General features: G+C 44.7%; 1 protein-coding gene across 2 annotated transcripts in view; it reads left to right on the forward strand.

Moving 5' to 3' along the window:
• CC2D2A (coiled-coil and C2 domain containing 2A) overlaps positions 1–19,086 on the forward strand; it is a 121,951-nt gene that overhangs the window by 43,442 nt on the left and 59,423 nt on the right. For both annotated transcript variants that reach the window (XM_088836515.1, XM_088836517.1), the window contains 8 exons: positions 1,590–1,726; positions 3,910–4,041; positions 6,972–7,181; positions 8,224–8,330; positions 11,552–11,692; positions 11,814–11,970; positions 13,513–13,754; positions 15,680–15,857. In XM_088836515.1, coding sequence (XP_088692641.1) covers positions 1,590–1,726; positions 3,910–4,041; positions 6,972–7,181; positions 8,224–8,330; positions 11,552–11,692; positions 11,814–11,970; positions 13,513–13,754; positions 15,680–15,857 — 1,304 coding nt within the window. The remainder of the gene's footprint in view (positions 1–1,589; positions 1,727–3,909; positions 4,042–6,971; positions 7,182–8,223; positions 8,331–11,551; positions 11,693–11,813; positions 11,971–13,512; positions 13,755–15,679; positions 15,858–19,086) is intronic.

The raw sequence follows: 19,086 nt of genomic DNA on the forward strand, positions 1-19,086 counted from the left end.
CAGCTTCGGCATCTTCGCTTTCCTTCAGATGAGATAGAGCTGGTGTACAAAGTGAAAGTGAAAGGGTTAGTCGCTCAGTCATGACCGACTCTGCGATCCCATGGACAATAAGCCACCTGGCTCCTCTGTCCATGGGGTTTCCCAGGCAAGAATACTGGAGTGGGTAGACATTTCCTTCTCCAAGTGTATAAAAATGCCCAATTTCCACAACTGAACCCAACTTCTAATCTGACTTAATAATTAAGAAACAGGTTCAAATCATTGTCCTCATTCCTTGTCTCACTGTGTCCGCAAGTCTGTTCTCTGTGTCTGCATCAGTCTGAGAGAGAAGCATGGAAGCATACACATCGCCGTGTGTAAAATAGGTCAGTTCAGTTTAGGTGAGTCGCTCAGTTGTGTCCGACTCTTTGCGACCCCGTGGACTGCAGCACACCAGGCTTCCCTGTCCATCCCCAACTCCCGGAGCTTGCTCAAACTCATGTCCATCGCGTTGGTGATGCCATCCAATCATCTCATCCTCTGTCGTCACCTTCTCCCCCTGCCTTCAGTCTTTCCCAGCATCAGGGTCTTTTCCAACGAGTCAGTTCTTCACATCAGGTGGCCAAAGTATTGGAGTTTCAGCTTCAGCATCAGTCCTTAAATGAGTATTCAGGACTGATTTCCTTTAGGAAATTGGTTGGACTGGTTGGATCTCTTTGCAGTCCAAGGGACTCTCAAGAGTCTTCTCCAACACCACAGTTCAAGACCATCAATTCTTCGGCACTCAGCTTTCTTTATAGTCTGACTCTCACATCCATACATGACTAATGGAAAAACCATAGATTTGACTAGACGGGCCTTTGTTGGCAAAGTAATGTCTCTGCTTTTTAATGTGCTGTCTAGGTTGGTAAAATAGATAGCCAGAGGGAATTTGCTTTATGACACAGGGAGCTCAAATCTGGTGCTCTGTGACACCCTAGAGGAGTGAGGTGGGGGGGAGGTTCAGGAGAGGGGACATATGTACACCTATAACTGATTATGTTGATGTGTAGCAATCATCCTCCACCAGTCCTTGGTGGGCTGTTGCTGCCTGTTGCTCCCACGGACCCCGCAGGTGGTCCACAAAGATCTGTTCTATGAACAGATCAAAGAGTGAGGAAGTAAACGAAGTCACATGGACTCCAGCAAACTTTGTAATTTACAAAGCGCTTCCTCATCCTTCACCCCATTTAGTTCTCCCAGGAGCCCAGAAAGGCAGCTATTTTCATCCCTTACGTACGAAAGAACAGAGTTCGGAGAAGAGGCTGGCCCAGATTCACACCACTGATGAGGCCAGCAGCCTCCCCTCTGATCTGGGTACAATACTCCTCTCGATGTGTGAAGCCACGCGGGCCGGCTAGGTATCGAATTATTTCACGATTCTCCAACATGGGGCTGCAGGTAAACACGTTCACCTTCCCCTTGGTCCTATTCTAGACATCGGTTTGGGGCATTTGCACTTTCCAAGAACAAAAGTAAAGTCTCTGGTGGTGTCTGTAATTCACCAAATTGCAGTTTGAAATGTTTAGGTTGGCTCTGATGTGGCTTGTGTTTATTTATGAACTGTCTAGTGCCTACGTATAAAAAGCTTCCTGAGAATGTGCAGCCCAGGTACCTGGAAGATGAAGGCCTTTACATCGGGGCAAGGCCGGAGGTGCCACGAACCAACCAGAACATCATGGAGAACAGGCTGCTGACCCAGGAACCGGTGAGCTCTCAGCCCTGTTCCCGAGTATAGCCAAGGAGGGATTCACAGAGGCTCTTTATCCTGCTGGCCCATCACCGCGAGGTGGGGCTCGTTTCCTCCTGAGGGTGTCTGCAGACTGGTTCGTTCTGTCGCTGTTTTGTTGTTGTTTTTTAATTTGTCCTCAGTACCTTTCAGTTCAGTTCAGTTCAGTCACTCAGTCGTGTCCGACTCTTTGCGACCCCATGAATCACAGCACGCCAGGCCTCCCTGTCCATCACCAACTCCCGGAGTTCACTCAAACTCATGTCCATCAAGTCGATGATGCCATCCAGCCATCTCATCCTCTGTCATCCCCGTCTCCTCCCACCCCCAATCCCTCCCAGCATCAGAGTCTTTTCCAGTCTCTTCCTACTCAATACCTTTAGTGACCCTCAAACATCACCCCTCTCCGCTCTATCCTACCTTTCCCAAGCTGGATCCAGGCTCTTCCTACTAAATCAGATATTGGCAAACCCCCAATTCGCAGAAATTTTTAATTGTCCCACGATAGAATGTTCTCAATTGTTTTTCTCCATGGTTGTCTGTCTTGAAATTTTCACGAGTACAATTTCCCTGGTGGTCCAGTGGTTAAGAATCTGCCTGCCAATGCAGGGACACGAATTCAGTCCCTGGTCCAGGAAGATCCCACATGCCACAGGGCAACTAAGCCAGCAGCTAGAGAGTACCCCTGCTCACCCCAACTAGAGAGAGCCCCTACATAGCAACAGAGATACCAGTGCAGCTAAAAAACTTAAAAATAAAAATACATTTTTAAAAATTGTTTAAAAGAAAATATGTTTTTCTTAAGCACTCCTTTTAACGTGAAAGTGAAAGTCGCTCAGTTGGGTCCGACTCTTTGTGACCCCATGGACTATAGTCCATGAAATTCTCCAGGCCAGAATACTGGAGTGGGTAGCCTCTCCCTTCTCGAGGGGATATTCCCAACCCAGGGATCGAACACAGGTCTCTCGAATTGCAGGCAGATTCTTTACGTTCTTTCCCTTTCCCACAAGGGAAGTCCAAGCACTCCTTTAGCTTTTTCTTAAACTTTTTTTATCAGGAGGGGCTGAAAACTATATCTTAATTCTGGGGGGCATTAGTGAAGACTCAAATTTTAAATTTTTATTGGAATACAGTTGACTTATAATTGTGTTAGTTGCAGGTGGATATACATATAGCCACTCTTTTATTTTTTTTATAGATTCTTTTCGCATATCGCAGAGTACTGAGTAGAGCTCCCTGTGCTATACGGTGGTGGTGGTTTAGTCGCTAAGGCGTGTCTAACTCTTGCGACCCCGTGGACTGTAGCCCACCAGGCTCCTCTGTCCATGGGATTCTCCAGGCAAGAATACTGAAGTGGGTTGCCATTTCCTTCTCCAGGGGATCTTCCCGACCCAGGAATCAAACCCCAGTATCTTGCATTTCAGACAGATTCTTCACCAGCTGGTGGCTCAGACGTTAAAACGTCTACCTGCAATGCGGGAGACCCGGGTTCGATCCCTGGGTCGGGAAGATCCCCTGGAGAAGGAAATGGCAACCCACTCCAGTACTCTTGCCTGGGAAATCCCATGGACGGAGGACCTGGTGGCCCACAGTCCACGGGGTCGCAAAGAGTCGGACACGACTGAGCGATTTCACGTTCACTTTCACTTTCTTCACCCGCTGAGCATGAGGGAAGCCCACGCTATATAGGAGGGCCTTATTAGTTATCTATTTTATATACAGCAGTGTGTATCCCCTGGAAACTGTATGCTTATTTTCTACAGCCATGACTATATTTCTGTTTTGTAATAAGTTCATTTGTACCCTTTGTTTAGATTCCACATATAAGCAATATCATATGATATTGGTCTTTCTGTGTCTGGCTTAGTGAAGACTCAATTTCTGATAAAAATGGGGACTTTAAAATGTCTAGGGAGTGGGAGGTGGGAGAGAGATTCAAGAGGGAGGGAACACATGTATACCTATGGCTAATTCATGTTGATGTGTGGCAGAAACCAAAACACTATTGTAAAGCAAATATCTTTAAAATAAATAATTTTTTTAAAAATAAAAGATCTACAGGACAAGGGGAAGGTGCATGACGTACACATGGTGACAGAGAATGTCCCCACAAACGCTGTTTATTTTTGTGAACCATTTTCTGTCCTTCTGCCTGATCCCAGGGGAGGAGATGGTTCGGAGATGACGGCAGGATCCTGGCGCTGCCGAACCCCATCAAGCCGGTTCCTTCGCGACCACCCACGTGGACACGGGAGCAGGACGTTAAGGCAGAACTGGAGACACCGTATAAAAAGGTAAGCCTCCCCTCCCACTTTTAATACACGAATTTACTTGAAAGCGCTTTGCTTTTTGAAGGGCTTGGAGTGATGAATTTGCAACATCCTATTTTGACTGTTCTTAAAGAGCAAACAGCAAGCCTGTTACATAAGACTGAGTCTCCTGCCTGCACCGAATCCTTTCTTAAACCCTTTCTTACATCAGCAACGAGCTTCCCAGGTAGGAGGGTTGGGTCGGTGTCTTTATTCCCATGTCCAGGTTAGCTGCCCCAGTAATTTTTCTTCTCTCGCTGTCATCTCACATATACTGCAGGGTTATCTCCCCCACTGTCTCTATGTCATATCACTGGAGATTTTCTATCCTCTCGAATCCTTTCTATGGCATTTTTCCCAGCTCTCTTACCACACTGCCTGGCTCGAGTCCTGGCCCTGCCTCTAGTTTGGCTCACTTGACCCCCCCTCCTCCCTCTGCTGGTGCTTCTTGCTTTGCAAAATAGCATCTGCCTACTAGGAGTGCTGTGCAGATGGTTGAGATAATACATCAAAGTGCTTAGAACCGGGCTCATTGAGCTGACCGGCTGATGTTGAACAGGCAGTTGCCTGTCTTAATTTTTTTTTTCCCAGCAATAAATGATTACATTTATTAATTATCCTTTTTTAAAAAAATTATCAAATAAAAATATTCTGGGGGAAAGAAGCTATATTAAAATTAAAAGAATTGATAGGCTTTGGCTACATATTTCTTTAATATCAGATACATTCTTACTAAAACTTCAAATAAATCTATGAACACAAAGTGACATTAGAGATTAGAATAATTATTTTTTAAATATTTCCAATTTGGGTCAATATAGAATGACTTTTTACTATGAAATCACTTCTAAGCTTTCAATCCATGTCCCTTAAACATATCATGGTTTTTGTTTGCTGTATGATCATTACAACATTATTATCAAAGCTTTCAACTTACACATCTTGTCTAGGACCACAATTTTCAATATTCTTTAGCTTTAGTTTTGTACTTATATGAATTTAATGATGCAATTTATGCTTTTTTACAATCTTTCTGTCCCTCAAGGATTTTGTTTTTCTTAATTTTTTAGCTGACAAGTATTTTGTTTCTGTGTCTTGGAGCTTCTGTTGTTGTTTCCTTGTTTTCCGAAGATATATCCATATGTACTTGGGCTTGCCTGGTAGCTCAGACAGAGAATCTGCCTGCAATGCAGGAGACCTGGGTTCAATCCCTGGGTCAGAAAGATTCCTTAGAGAAGGAAACGGCAACCCACTCCAGTATTCTGGCCTGAAGAATTCCATGGACAGAGGAGCCAGGCCGGCTACAGTCCATGGTGTTGCAAAGAGTCAGACACAACTTAGCAACTCACACCCTCACACACTATCCAGATGTACTTATTCCTTAAATTCTTGTGTATGAAGAAAGACCTGTTTTATTTTTTCTTGTTTGTTTTTATTTCCCTCCTTCATGTTGAATATTGCTATTGCTCTCCTGAAATGTACCAACGATCACCTCCTTCAGAAACTTGTGTAATTTGAAATGTGTAACATTTTGACACTGCTCAAGCCAAACAGAATAAGAGGATATAAGATCATCCTATAAAGCTATATAAGCATATTAAAAAGCAGAGACATTACTTTGCCAACCAAGGTCCATCTATTCAAGGCTATGGTTTTTCCCGTGGTCATGTATGGATGTGAGAGTTGGACTGTGAAGAAAGCTGATCACCGAAGAATTGATGCTTTTGAACTGTGGTGCTGGAGAAGACTCTTAAGAGCCCCTTGGACTGCAAGGAGATTCAACCAGTCCATCCTAAAGGAGATCAGTCCTGGGGTGTTCATTGGAAGGACTGATGTTGAAGCTGAAACTCCAATACTTTGGCCACCTGATGCGAAGAACTGAATCATTTGAAAAGACCCTGATGCTGGGAAAGATTGAGGGCAGGAGGAGAAGGGGATGACAGAGGATGACATGGTTGGATGGCATCACCGACTCAATGGACATGAGTTTGAGTAAACTCCAGGAGCTGGTGATGGACAGGGAGGCCTGGTGTGCTGCAGTCCATGGGGTCGCAAAGAATTGGACACAACTGAGCGACTGAACTGAACTGGCTGAATATTTTCCAGATAACATAAATAACTTCCAGAAGTTCCTCTCCCCAAAGGGGAGGCTCAAAGAAGTGTGAAACCCCACATCCTGACTGTAGTCCATGTTCATGACAAGGAGAGAACATGAAGACACAAAATCAAAAAGGTCACCTCCCCATTTTGGAGCTCCCAGCCTCCAAAACTAGATTCCCGCAGGAGCAGGAGTGATGGACACAGAGCATCTGAATGAGTTTAATGAAGAAAAACAGACGCTGGTACAGCACACTGCACACCAAGTGACCCAGGAAAGTCCCAGTGGAAATTTCCACTCCTGGTTTCTACATGCTCAGCTGCCCCACCTCCCTCTTGCTCTGTTATTTTGCAGACTAATTTTCTTCTTCTCAGAAAAACAACAGCCAGCACGAAGCTCGGTTCAGTAAGTTATTCTCTGGCTGTTGTTTGCAAACTAAAAACTTGTCCACATGGAGAGAGTGTCTATGATCCAAGTAATGATCAGTTTGGACTAGAATCTTTGCTCTTCTCATTAAAAGAATTTCAAGGTCACCAGCTGCAAAACCCAAGAGTTCCAGGAAATGAGATAGTTGCATGACAAAGATTAAGGCTATGACTCAGTAGAGATAAATGCTGAAAGACCTAGGAAAGCAAGACTGAAGTGGTATTCAGAAAAGGGCAGGCCCTGAAAGCTCCAGGGAACGGGGACTGGAGCGTGGTTCTCCTGGCTTGATCAGGGGAGGAGGGACTTTGCGCCTGGCTTTCCCATTGCACATTAGATCAGGAACTAGGAAGTGCTTGACTGTGTTTCCCCTATAATCCTCTCTCTTTGGCAGGCAGTAAAATACATCCACAGAAGTCAGCATCTGATTGGATCTGGGGACTCTCCTGGGAATTTCCAACTGGACATTGATATTTCGGGGTTAATCTTCACTCATCACCCCTGTTTTAGCCGAGAACATGTGTTGGCAGCCAAGCTGGCCCAGTTGTATGACCAGTACCTCGCAAGACGCCAGAGAAACAAGGCAAAATTTCTCACTGATAAGGTACCTGTGATCTCTTGCATGCCAATTGTTGATGGGGTTGGTTCTCCCAAGAAGTCCAATCAATACAAATACCTTCCAGCAGCAAAGGCTCACATGCCTCCTTTATGTTCCCTCTGTTTAGGATGTGATGTGTTGTCCTACCTAGAGGCACAAGAAAGTCTCGGACAATGTACATTTAATGTGTAAATTCAGTGGCACACGCTTGGCTTAGAGAACCATTTATGCAAACCAAGCAAATGATTTTATCCACCTCGAATGGGTATTAGATGGAAGATAGGAGGCTACGTCTTGCCTATGTGATCTCAGAGGCTGAGATCATTCACGGTTTGAGAATTTCTTGGCCCTCAGAAACATTCTCATTGTCACATGTTAATGTCCCCAGTACAATACCTAAACAAAAGTCAGTTTTTTGGATTTACTTCTAATGTGACCCTGTGCCATGGAATATTCATGGGGAGTCTTGATTATAGATAAGTTTCATCTTAGACCCTGACCTTAAAAACTTACTGCCCAAGTAAGAGATAACGCCACAATGCCTGCTCTTATGAGTCTGTAATTTTATGTTCTGTATCGTAAGAATATCATTCTGTGTCCAGACTTCAGAAAAGACTCCTTCTCCCTTGAAAGAAAACTTGTTTATGAAACACTAGACTAAAGGAAATACCTGTCATGAGCAGATGGGTCTGGACCACAGAACAAGAATGGACACACATGTCCAAGAGGGAGAGGACATATGGATACCTGTGGCTGTTTCATACTGGTGTATGGCCGAAACCAGCACAATATTGTAAAGCAATTATTCTCCAATTAAAAATAAATAAACTACACAAATAAAGACTAGAGGCAATATTTCTGTCAGAGTTCGCTTCGGTGGAAGCGTGGAGATGTCTGAGTGCCTGCACATCCCTTGTGTCATCCTAAATGATGCCTGTCTGAGGTTGCAAGCATCATCTTACCCTGGAGAAGTGGGTGGGTCCAAGCACATCCCTTGTGGTGAGGAGTAGAGCTTCTAACTCAAAACTTGAATCCACATCTCTTTAAGCTCCACGCTCTAAGAAATGCTGTTCAGATGGGCCTTAATCCAGCAAAAACTCCTAAGACTCTTGAAACAACCCCCAAAACCATCAATGAATATAAATCTGAGATTCGGTGAGTAAAATCTGTGATTATAAGTGCTGCTTTTTTCCCTGTACTTGTTGAGAGTTTATTTTTTCAGAGTTTTTCCTGAATGCACTGAATACATTATAGCCAAATGGGCTTCCCAGGAGACACTAGTGGTAAAGAATCTGACAGCAATGCAAGAGACCCAGGTTTGATCCCTGGGTGGGAAAGCTCTCCTGGAGAAGGAAATAGCAAACCACTCCAGTATTCTTGCCTGGAGAATCCCATGGGCAGAGGAGCCTGGTGGGCTACAGTCCATGGAGTCGCAGAGAGTTGGACACAACTGAGCAACGAGTACTTTCACTGTCAAACAAAATAATGAGATACATCCATCGTATTAACACCAAATTTGAAGCCCAATAAAAGAATGAGGATGAAGGTGGGGGCGTGGAGGACGGGAAAGTGGTTGGGGGGAGAGGAGTATGATAACTTGCACCCTCTGTTGGTGTAAACAAATATTGCTACAGCCACCACTTCTGAGAGAGTGTCTTGTCCGGAAATGAACAAAGAGTTGAATCCTGCATGAGTTAGAATCCTGCGATTCTGCTTAAGACACTCCAAAGGGCTGTGGGCACCCATACCCTGGAGACGTATGCAAGCGTTCCACAGTACCACTTACAAGAGCAAGAAGCTAGAAATAACCCCACACCAGAATGAACCCATCAGCTTTGGTCTTGTAATGAATATCCATACTACAGTTAGAGCAATTGAATTAGACCTGTGTATGTCATGGAAACAATAGTGTGGAATGTTGGAAGTGGATACTCACTGTGTGATACGGGTCATGCAACCTAAAGACCACATGAAACAATACTCATGTCTTCCAGGTACACACACATCTGTGTCACATAGGGATAGAAAAGACACACGTGCCAGTTCCTTCCTCCAGGGAGGGAAAGAAGGGGACAAATGGAGAGGTCTCCAAACATAACTCTAAACATTGCAAACAAACAAAAACCCTGAGTAAATGATCACTGAAGACTCAGATGATAGCATTTTTCAGAAATGAAACAGTTTTTTTTTTCAGGTTTTTAGGTTACTTCTTGAAGTACCTTTATTTATTTTTTTTTAACTTTTGAATTTTTTGTTTTGTATTGGAATAAAGGCTTCTCAAGTAAAGGATCTGCCAACACAGGAGCTGTGGGAGACACCGATGCAATCACTGGGTTGGGAAGATCCCCTAGAGGAGCAAATGGCAACCCACTCCAGTATGCTTGCCGTGGACAGAGGAACCTGGAGGGCTACAGTCCATGGGGTCCCAAAGAGTCAGACTCGACTGAGTGATGGAGCAAGGACACACGCGTAGCTGATAAAACGACGTTGAAATAGCTTCAGGTGCACAGCAGAGGCCTCAGCTGTGCATACACCTGCATCCGCTCTCCCTCAAACTCCCCTCCCATCCAGGCTGCCACAGAGCAGTGAGCAGAGTTCCCTGTGCCATAGAGTAGGATCGTGTTGGCTATCCATTTTAAACACAGCAGTGTGTGCATGTCCATCCCAAACGCCCTAACCATCCAAAACGAGTCTTATTCTAGTTCATGGCCTTCTAGCTTTTCTAAGGTCTTCCAAGAGTCCTCAGTCTTGGCTACCCAATAACTAACCAGCTGTTATCTTCCACCATCTTCCTTTTCCGTGATACCGATTGAATGACCTTCAGTCCTTTATCTGTGTGTCTATCTCCAGAGCTGAAATATAAACTTCTGGAGGACAGAAAGTAAAAGTGTTAGTTACTTAGTCATGTCCAAGTCTTTGTGACCCTGTGGACTGTAGCCCACCAGGCTCCTCTGTCCATGGGATTCTCCAGACAAGAATACTGGAATGGGTTGCTGTTTCCTTCTCCAGGGGATCTTCCTGACCCAGGGATCGAACTTGGGTCCCCTGCACTGCAGGCGGACGCTTTACCGTCTGAGCCACCAGGGAAGCCCCTTGAGGACACAGACATCTCCTGTCTCCAGCACGCTTCTGAACCCCCTGGAATGACATGGGTGCTTGCTCAAGAGGAAAAAAAATTGAATTAATTAATTTACTAACTAATAGCATAATGAATCACATTTGGGTTTTGGATTTGGCTATCATTTGTAGAGAGGACAAAATTAGGCATTAAATAATTCCCAAATACATAAAGTATTATTTTCATTCAATAAGAATGAAAACATTTTCAAATGATGCCTCTACAAATCAAGCCAAACTTTTGCTAATCTAGTCAGCACCAAAAACTCGCCAAGGCATGTAGTAACATTACTTCATCTCCTAAATGTAGAACTTGTGATTTGTCCTAACACAGACAGACTTTAATATACCAGTTGTTACCTGGTTCAGCAACATGCTTTCCTATTTACAATAATTTAGTCCTTGAGAACTATATTTACTGGGCCCTTTATTTTCACAACTTCAAAGCTGGCTGTTTGTTTAAGAATGCACAGTATGAATGAGAATTTTAAATGGTTCAGTTCAGTCACTCAGTCGTGTCCAACTCTTTGCGACCCCATGAACCATAGCACGCCAGGCCTCCCTGTCCATCACCAATTCCCAGACTCCACCCAAACCCATATCCATCAAGTCAAAGATGCCATCCAACCATCTCATCCTCTGTCGTCCCCTTCTCCTCCTGCCCTCAATCTTTCCCAGCATTAGGGTCTTTTCCAAGGAGTCAGCTCTTCACATCAGGTGGCCAAAGTACTGGAGTTTCAGCTTCAACTTCAGTCCTTCCAGTGAACACCCAGGACTGATCTCCTTTAGGATGGACTGGTTGGATCTCCTTGCAGTCCAAGGGACTCTCAAGAGTCTTCTCCAGCACCACAGTTCAAAAGCATCAATTCTTCGGCGCTCAGCTTTCTTCACAGTCCAACTCTCACATCCATACATGACCACTGGAAAAACCATAGCCTTGACTAGACGGACCTTTGTTGGCAAAGTAATGTCTCTGCTTTTTAATATGGTGTCTGGGTAATTTAGTCTAATTGAAGTCAGATTCTTCTAGAGAAAACAAAATTAAATAACCTCTCAAAACAGACTAGCATCCTCCTGACTTCAGATTGACTCCTGCTGACCTCAAATTTGCATTCATATTTTTGGCTTTCTAGTACGTAAGAAATGTCATAGTTATGAAATTAATAACACAATCACTATAGTGTTATTAGTTTCTATTTTTAATTTGAAAACACACCTAAATAACTTTTAAATGCATATCCATATATTATATCTCCTAGGCAAACAAGAAAACTGCGTGATGCTGAAGAAGAAAAAGATCGAACGTTGCTTAAGACCATCATAAAAGTCTGGAAAGAGATGAAGTCACTCCGAGAGTTCCAGAGGTTTACAAATACTCCCTTGAAACTTGTTTTGAGAAAGTAAGCTTTTTTCAAACATCGTTTTATTGGGTTATAGAATGCATAGAAAATGTATTTGCTGTTATTATTACTCTGTCACTTAATTTCAAGAAACACCTAGCGTGTTGTAAATTATCTTAAGGGAAAAAGTTGACCAGAAAGCCGACGAAGAAGCTTATGAAGCAGAAATTCAGGCTGAGATAAATGAATTGCTGGAAGAGCACACGGAAGAGTACAAACAGAAGATGGAAGTGTACAGAGTCACGCAGCAGCAGTGGAAAGCCTGGAAGAAGGCCCAGGTCTGTGAACAGCCCTGAACAGAGCTGCCCTGGGACAGCAGGTCTGGGAGGAGGCAGCTTGGGGCAGGAGGAGGGAAACTGGGCAGGCAGACTGGGGTCCCCTGCTCACTCTTCTCTGTCTCCTCCTGGCCCTCTCGCTAGGGAACAAAAGGATGAGAGAGTGAACTGGTTGATGCACTTGTTGAAAATGTGACCCAGCCAGAGGATACCAGAGCCCGCTTTTCCCAAAGACTGGTCTCTGTATCGGGCTGTGACTGAGTGAGCAAATAAGTAAAAGATAGCAATTGCTCATGAGTGTGTCAAGCGCTGTGCTAAGCCTTTTATACACCCTACACCAATGAATGTAGGGTATTGGTGCTTCTGGGTTTCTGTCAGAAAATTGTGTGACTTTGTACACATGTCCCTGCAAAACTGAATCCAGGAACAATAAGTAAAAGATCAGGGTGTGTAACAGGCGTAAGTTCATCTGCCTCAGTTCAACTGACTCACATTTCTTCTTTTTCATGGCTCAGTAATAGTCCACTGTATACATGTACCACAACATCTTTATCTGTTCATCTGTTGATGGACATTTAGGTTGCTTTCGTGTCCTGGCTATTGTAAATAGTGCTGCAGTGGACATTAGGGTACATGAGGGTAGGAGGGAGGCCCAAGAGGAAGGGGATATATGGAAAGAGATATATATATATATACTTACAATTGATTCTTTTGAACTGTGGTGCTGGAGAAGACTCTTGAGAGTCCCTTGGACTGCAAGGAGATCCAACCAGTCCATTCTAAAGGAGATCGATCCTGGGTGTTCATTGGGAGGACTGATGCCAAAGCTGAAACTCCAATACTTTGGCCACCTCATACAAAGAGTTGACTCACTGGAAAAGACTCTGATGCTGGGACAGATTGGGGGTGGGAGGAGAAGGGGACGACAGAGTATGAGACGGCTGGATGGCATCACCGACTCGATGGACATGAGTTTGAGTGAACTCCGGGAGTTGGTGATGGACAGGGAGGCCTGGCGTGCTGTGATTCATGGGGTCACAAAGAGTCGGACACGACTGAGTGACTGAACTGAACTGAACAATTGATTCGCATTGTTATGTGGCAGCAACCAAAACAAAATTGTAAAATGATTGTCCTCCTATTAAAAATTAAAATTAGAAAAAGATCAGTGTGACCTGCAGGACCAGTTCTGCTCACAAGCCTTACTTTAATTTCAAGATGTATCCTTGGTCTTTAGAACTGATCACATGAATAACCAACTTTTTTAAGCTCTCTGTACGGACCAGGCATTGTGATAAGTGCTTTCCAGGCGTGATCTCATTTCAACAGCTCTGGGAAAAAAAATCTCCTATTATTGTTCCCATTTTGTAGATGAAAAAACTGAGGCACAGAGAGGTCAAATGGCTTCGTGAGCTGCCCAGGTACACACAACTGATGGGGGTGAAGCTGGGTTTGCATCCCAGGCCTACCTGATCCTGAAAGACTGTGCTTTTCAAAGAAATTCCAAAATTTCTACTTGAGATAAGTTTGCCTCTTACCCAACAGAGGGCCAAAAAGAAGAAAAAGAAACAAGAAGTGGAAGAACATTCTGCCGATGAGGAGAGGGAGCAGCCAGGTCCCGGGGAAGAGCCTGAGAAACCCGCCCCTCCAGAGCCCGTGGACAGGGCCGTGATAGAGCAGCAGGTGAGGGAGAAAGCAGCCCAGAGCCGGAGAAGGCCGGGGGAGCCCACGCTGATCCCGGAGTTGAGCCTGGCTGGGAGCGTGACGCCCAACGACCAGTGTCCCAGGTGAGCAGACTTTCCAACCGTGAATGAGGCTGACATGTAACGCACACACACACATGTACACCATATGGAGTATACATCACCTGGCCAACATGGAATGGTCGGGAGAATCCTAAACTCTCTATAGCCATATGTTAGCTTGGACCATATGCAACTGCAGGTATTTGTCCAGATTTTGGTGATTTCCTATGGTTCACCCACCCAGTACATCCCCACTGGCCCCACAGGAGTTCACTACCAGAAGCTGCCTGTAGGGAATGCTCTGCACAGTGCCTGCCTGCATGGCTTCTGCTTTGGAGCCTTTATCTGTAACCTCAGTGTGTCCTTTCTGATCACTGCTAGCACATGCCCTCTCCCTGGCAAAGTGGATTCCTATCCACTGCACCACCAGGGACGTCCCCATGGTATGTCTTTTAAAGGGAAAATTTAGGTTTAATTTTACAGTCTTTGAAGATGAGTCCCATTTTGACCAAAAATGTATACCTCCGTCTGAAGTTTCTGAGTTTTCACTGGGTTTGGGGACTATAAACCAGGTTTCCCTGAGTCAGTGATTATGATCCACCCCCTTCATCAGGCCATCAGGGGAGGGGGCCGTGCAGAAAAGGAGGTGTTTCAGGTCTGTCACTGGCATGAGGTTATTTTTAAAAGCTCAGAGTCAAGTCTTTGGGGGTCTCGGATACTTCTTGAGATGGTGTCAAATGTTTTTTATAGGAAAAATAACTAAGCAATTTCACACCTGGGATGGGCCTAAATTCAGTTCAATTCAGTCACTCAGTCGTGTCCAACTCTTCTCGACCCCATGGCCTGCAGCACACCAGGCTTCCCTGTCCATCACAAACTCCCAGAGCTTGCTCAAACTCATGTCCATCGAGGCCTAAATTATAGAGATGTAAAAAGTTAAACCTACTCTCCCAGTTTAATGAGTACAGAATTTCTATTTGGGATAAATGAACATTCTTGAGAAGAATAGTGGTTTCGGTCACATCACATTGCAAGTGTACTTAAGGCCACCAAATGGTTTACTTGAATAATGTTAACATGGTACGTATTATGTTGTGTGTGTATATATAACCGTAATATTAAAGAACACTCAAAAATCCCTGAGTATTTTTGGATTTTTCTGCTCTCACCTTTTCGAATTCTTAACAGACTGAGTTACTATTGACTTAAGCAATAAGTGGCATTTGGAGTGGGCATCTCTACAAATAAGTAAGTGGGCATCTCTACAAATGAAGACCGCTCTTGAAGGTGTTGACTTTTTTTAACTTCCTGGCTATAAGAATGATGTGCTTGCTAGAATACCTCCTGTCTTCTACTGGGATTCAAACGACCTTTAAAAATAAAGAACGTTTCTTATTTTCTTACAGCCAAAGAGCAATGACTCACCATCAGAAATTGTTAAGAAAAAGTTTGGATTTTGGAAAAGCTGACTTGACCCAACTGCTACCATATGTTATGATATTTTTTTAGGATAAAACATTGCATCCAAACATAAACCACTATTAGCTTTTATGGTCTGAATTCACTCCATTTGACAAATAACATGATGCTTTTTACTTAAACTGCTGGGATGCAAATGTAAGGCTTGCTTGGAAAAAAATTTCTGTAGCACAGCGACGCTCGGACCACAGTTCTAAATCACCCATAGGCTTTCCAGTAACTCTTATTTCACATCACATGTATTGTTATATAGGATTTCCTTCCCATTTAGGTCACCGCAGAACATTGAGTAGAGTTTCCTGTGCTATACAGTAGGTTGCAGGGAGGTGTCCCTGCAAGACCTGTGGCTGCCTTGGTTCAGTGAAGACTGGAGCAACTGGAGTGTCACCCCCAGTGTATCTTACTCTGCTCAGCACCCTTGTGTCAGCCACTCCACTTATACTTAGTACACGAATATTGACCCACCCGTGGATGGTCTCACTCTGCAGGGTGGAGGTCATGCGAAGGGAGGACGTCAAGAGACGCTCGCTGTTCCTAAAGGTGACCTTCAACAACAAGGAGGTGTCCAGGACAGAGAGCCGGCCGCTCGGGGCAGACTTCCGAGTTCACTTTGGACAGATTTTCAATTTGCAAATATTCAACTGGCCGGAGAGTTTAACATTGCAGGTACCTTTTTAAAATTTTCTCTCCATTTTTTAAAATTCTTTTTTATTGGACTATAGTTGTTTATAATGTCGTGTTAGTTTCTACTGTACAGCAAAGTGAATCAGCTCTATGTATACATGTATCGCCTCTTTTTTGGATTTCCTTCCCCTTTAGGTCACTGCAGAACATTGAGTAGTTTCCTGTGCTTTACCGTAGGCTCTCATTAGCTGTCTATTTTATACATAGTAGCAATAGTATATGGGCTTCCCAGGTGGCTCAGTGGGGAAAGAACCCAGCTGCCAAAGCAGGATACATAAGAGATGTGGGTTCGATCCCTGGGTTAAGAAGATCTGCTGGAGGAGGGCATGGCAACCCACACCAGTATTCTTGCCTGGAAAATCCCATGGACAGAGGAGGCTGGTGGGCTACAGTCTGTGTGATCTCAAAGAGTCAGACAACTGAAGTGACTGCGCACACACGCATCAATAGTGTACATAGGTCCTTCCCAATCTCCCAATTTTTCCCACTCCATATTTTAATTATAGTCCCTGTCCCAAGAATTTTTGCTCATCACAGGTACAAGATGGCTTTAAATCGTCCATTGGTTACACTGGTGTCCTGATAGATTCTCATAGGCAACAGAAGGTCGAGGCACATCTTAAGGTCTTGGCAGAAAAGATCTGTTACCCTGTTTGGCTCCCAAAAATGCTGGCAGAGTAACTGACCACAGTGCTCAAGTGTGTGTCTCAGGACAAGATGGGGGATAAGGGAGAGGGGAAGAGTAGACAGATCTCTGGCTCATTCATTAGAGAACTTCAACCTCATGCCGTACCAAGATTCTGGCATAATATACCAGAGAAATCAATTTCTGTATTCACAGATCATTTTAATAGGGGTGGCGGTACAGGTGCTAGGATCCCCCCAAAATAAATCAAACTCCCCACTAGTCTAAAGGCCAGTGTTAGCAATATATTTATTTGTGTCTGTTATCATTTTCTAAAGCTGCCATAACTAAGCACCACAAATCTGGTGACTTAAGACAACAGATGTTTATTCTCTCAAAGTTCTGAAGACCCTGAAGTCTGAGGTCCAGGTGTCAGTGGGGCCATGCTCTCTCCAGAAGCTCTAGAGAAGAACCTTTCCTGCCTCTGCAGCTCCTGGTGGCTCCAGGAGTTCCTTGGCTTGTGGCAGCATCACTCCCAACTTTGTCTCCATGTCCGTGTGGCCTTCTCATGTCTGCGTGTCCTTTTTTGTCTCTTACAAGGACACTTTTGTTGGATTTAGGACTCACCGTAATCCAGTATGAGCTCATCTGGATCTTTAATTATACCCAGAAAGACTATTTATGCCAACCAAGGTCACATTCTGTGATCCCAGGTAGACATACATTTTTATAGTACACTATTCAACCCACTGGGCTTCCCTGGTAGTTCAGTGGAATCTACCTGTAATGCAGGAAGCACAGGTTCAATCCCTGGATCAGTAAGATCCCCTAGAGGAGGAAATGGCAATCCACTCCAGTATTCTTGCCTGGAGAATTCCATGGACAGAGGAGCCTGGTGTGCTACAGTCCATGGGGTCACAAAGAGAGGGACATGATTTAGTGACTAAACAGCAGCAAGGAAAAACAAGACAGATTCAACCCAGTGTAGTGTCTTAGGCTTGCTGTTCTTCTGGCAAAGCCTCTCATGATGCTGACAGATTCTGCTTCATGATACTAATAGGCATGTTAATTAGGCTTGTAAATATGTGGCATATGTACCCTTGTCTGCCTTCTACCACCCAAGCAGAAATCACTAATCCTTATCCACCACTTTTGCAGAAATTTCTCATTCTTTTTTTTAATTGGAGGGTAATGTACAATGTTATGTTAGTTTCTGCTGTACATCAATGTGAATCAGCTCTTTCTATACATATATCCCCTCCTTCTTGAGCCTCCCTCCCAGCCCCTCATCCCACCCAGCTTGGTTATCACACAGCACCAGGCTGTTCAGTTCAGTTCAGTCGCTCAGTCGTGTCCGACTCTTGTGCGACCCCATGGACTGTAACCCACCAGGCTCCTTTGTCCATGGGGTTCTTCAGGCAAGAATACTGGAGAGGGTTGCCATTTCCTTCTCCAGGAGATCTTCCTAGACCAGGGATTGAACCCGCATTTCCTGCATTGACAGGCGGATTCTTTACCACTGAGCCACCTGGGAAGCCTGTGATGGCTTGACTAGAGACAGTAAAAAGAAAGAGCCTCAGAGTTAGCCCCACGTGAGGAGTGAGATGGGACTTCACAGGATGGAAGCTGAAGCGGGACCAGAGTCCTTCCAGAAAGGTCTCGAGATTTGGGATTCTGAAGTCTTTCCAAAATAAATGCTTGTTGTTGTCTAGCCACTCAGTCGTGTCCCACTCTCTGCAAATCCATGGACTTGGTCTTTCACAAAAATGAAGTTTGACTTAGAAACAGAAAAAGCTTTGTGATAATAACCTTCATGCCTCTTCCTTTATCGGGCACACCTGTCATGCCACCCCACACTCATCAACCTGACTCCCCAGAACTAACAACAGCTGTGTAACATCGTTGGGTGGCTTTTACGCATCTTAACGTTATTGTTTTTTTCCTTATGAATCAGTCCTGTTGAACTTTTATATTCCTGGCACGCGGACTGAGATAGGGAACTTTCCTTTTAAACTAGTTGGAAGTCACTTGACTCTCCCTTCCAGAGCCTCTCCTGGTTTCTCTGGCTTTTCTGATATAACCGCACTCTTGGGGTGGAGACACCAGTCCTATTTGGAGATGTGTCCTGGATGACCCTCCTTCGTCTCCCTGGGATGAGGGTGAAAGAGAATGAAATACCCAGAGGAGGCTTCTTCCCAGAAGCTCAGCAGGGAAGGGATTGGGGGTTGACAGGGGCCCGTGGTTTACTTTAGGGTGTGGTTGATTGGAGCATGTTTGTCAGCTGTGGGGAAAGCGGCCGGTGCAGAAAAGATTGATGACTTGGAAAATAAAAGGGAAGACTGTGAAAGGAGCGGGTGGGAGGGGGAAGGGAAGAGGGTGGGGGTGTTGAGAGATGATGGGATGGGGTACTCCGTCCCATCAACCACAAGTGCCCCAATCAGCCACACCCTGAAGTACACCACGGTCCCGTCGACCCCTGACTCCTTCCCTGCTGCGCTTCTGGGAGGAAGCCTCCTCTGGGATTCTCCATTCCCTCTCCCCCTCGTCCCAGGGAGACAGAGGAGGGTCATCCAGGACACATCTCCA

The sequence above is a fragment of the Moschus berezovskii genome, chromosome 5 (genome assembly GCF_049115385.1).
Source record: "Moschus berezovskii isolate FMDL1 chromosome 5, NW_MosBer_1.0, whole genome shotgun sequence".
NCBI lineage: Eukaryota > Metazoa > Chordata > Mammalia > Artiodactyla > Moschidae > Moschus > Moschus berezovskii.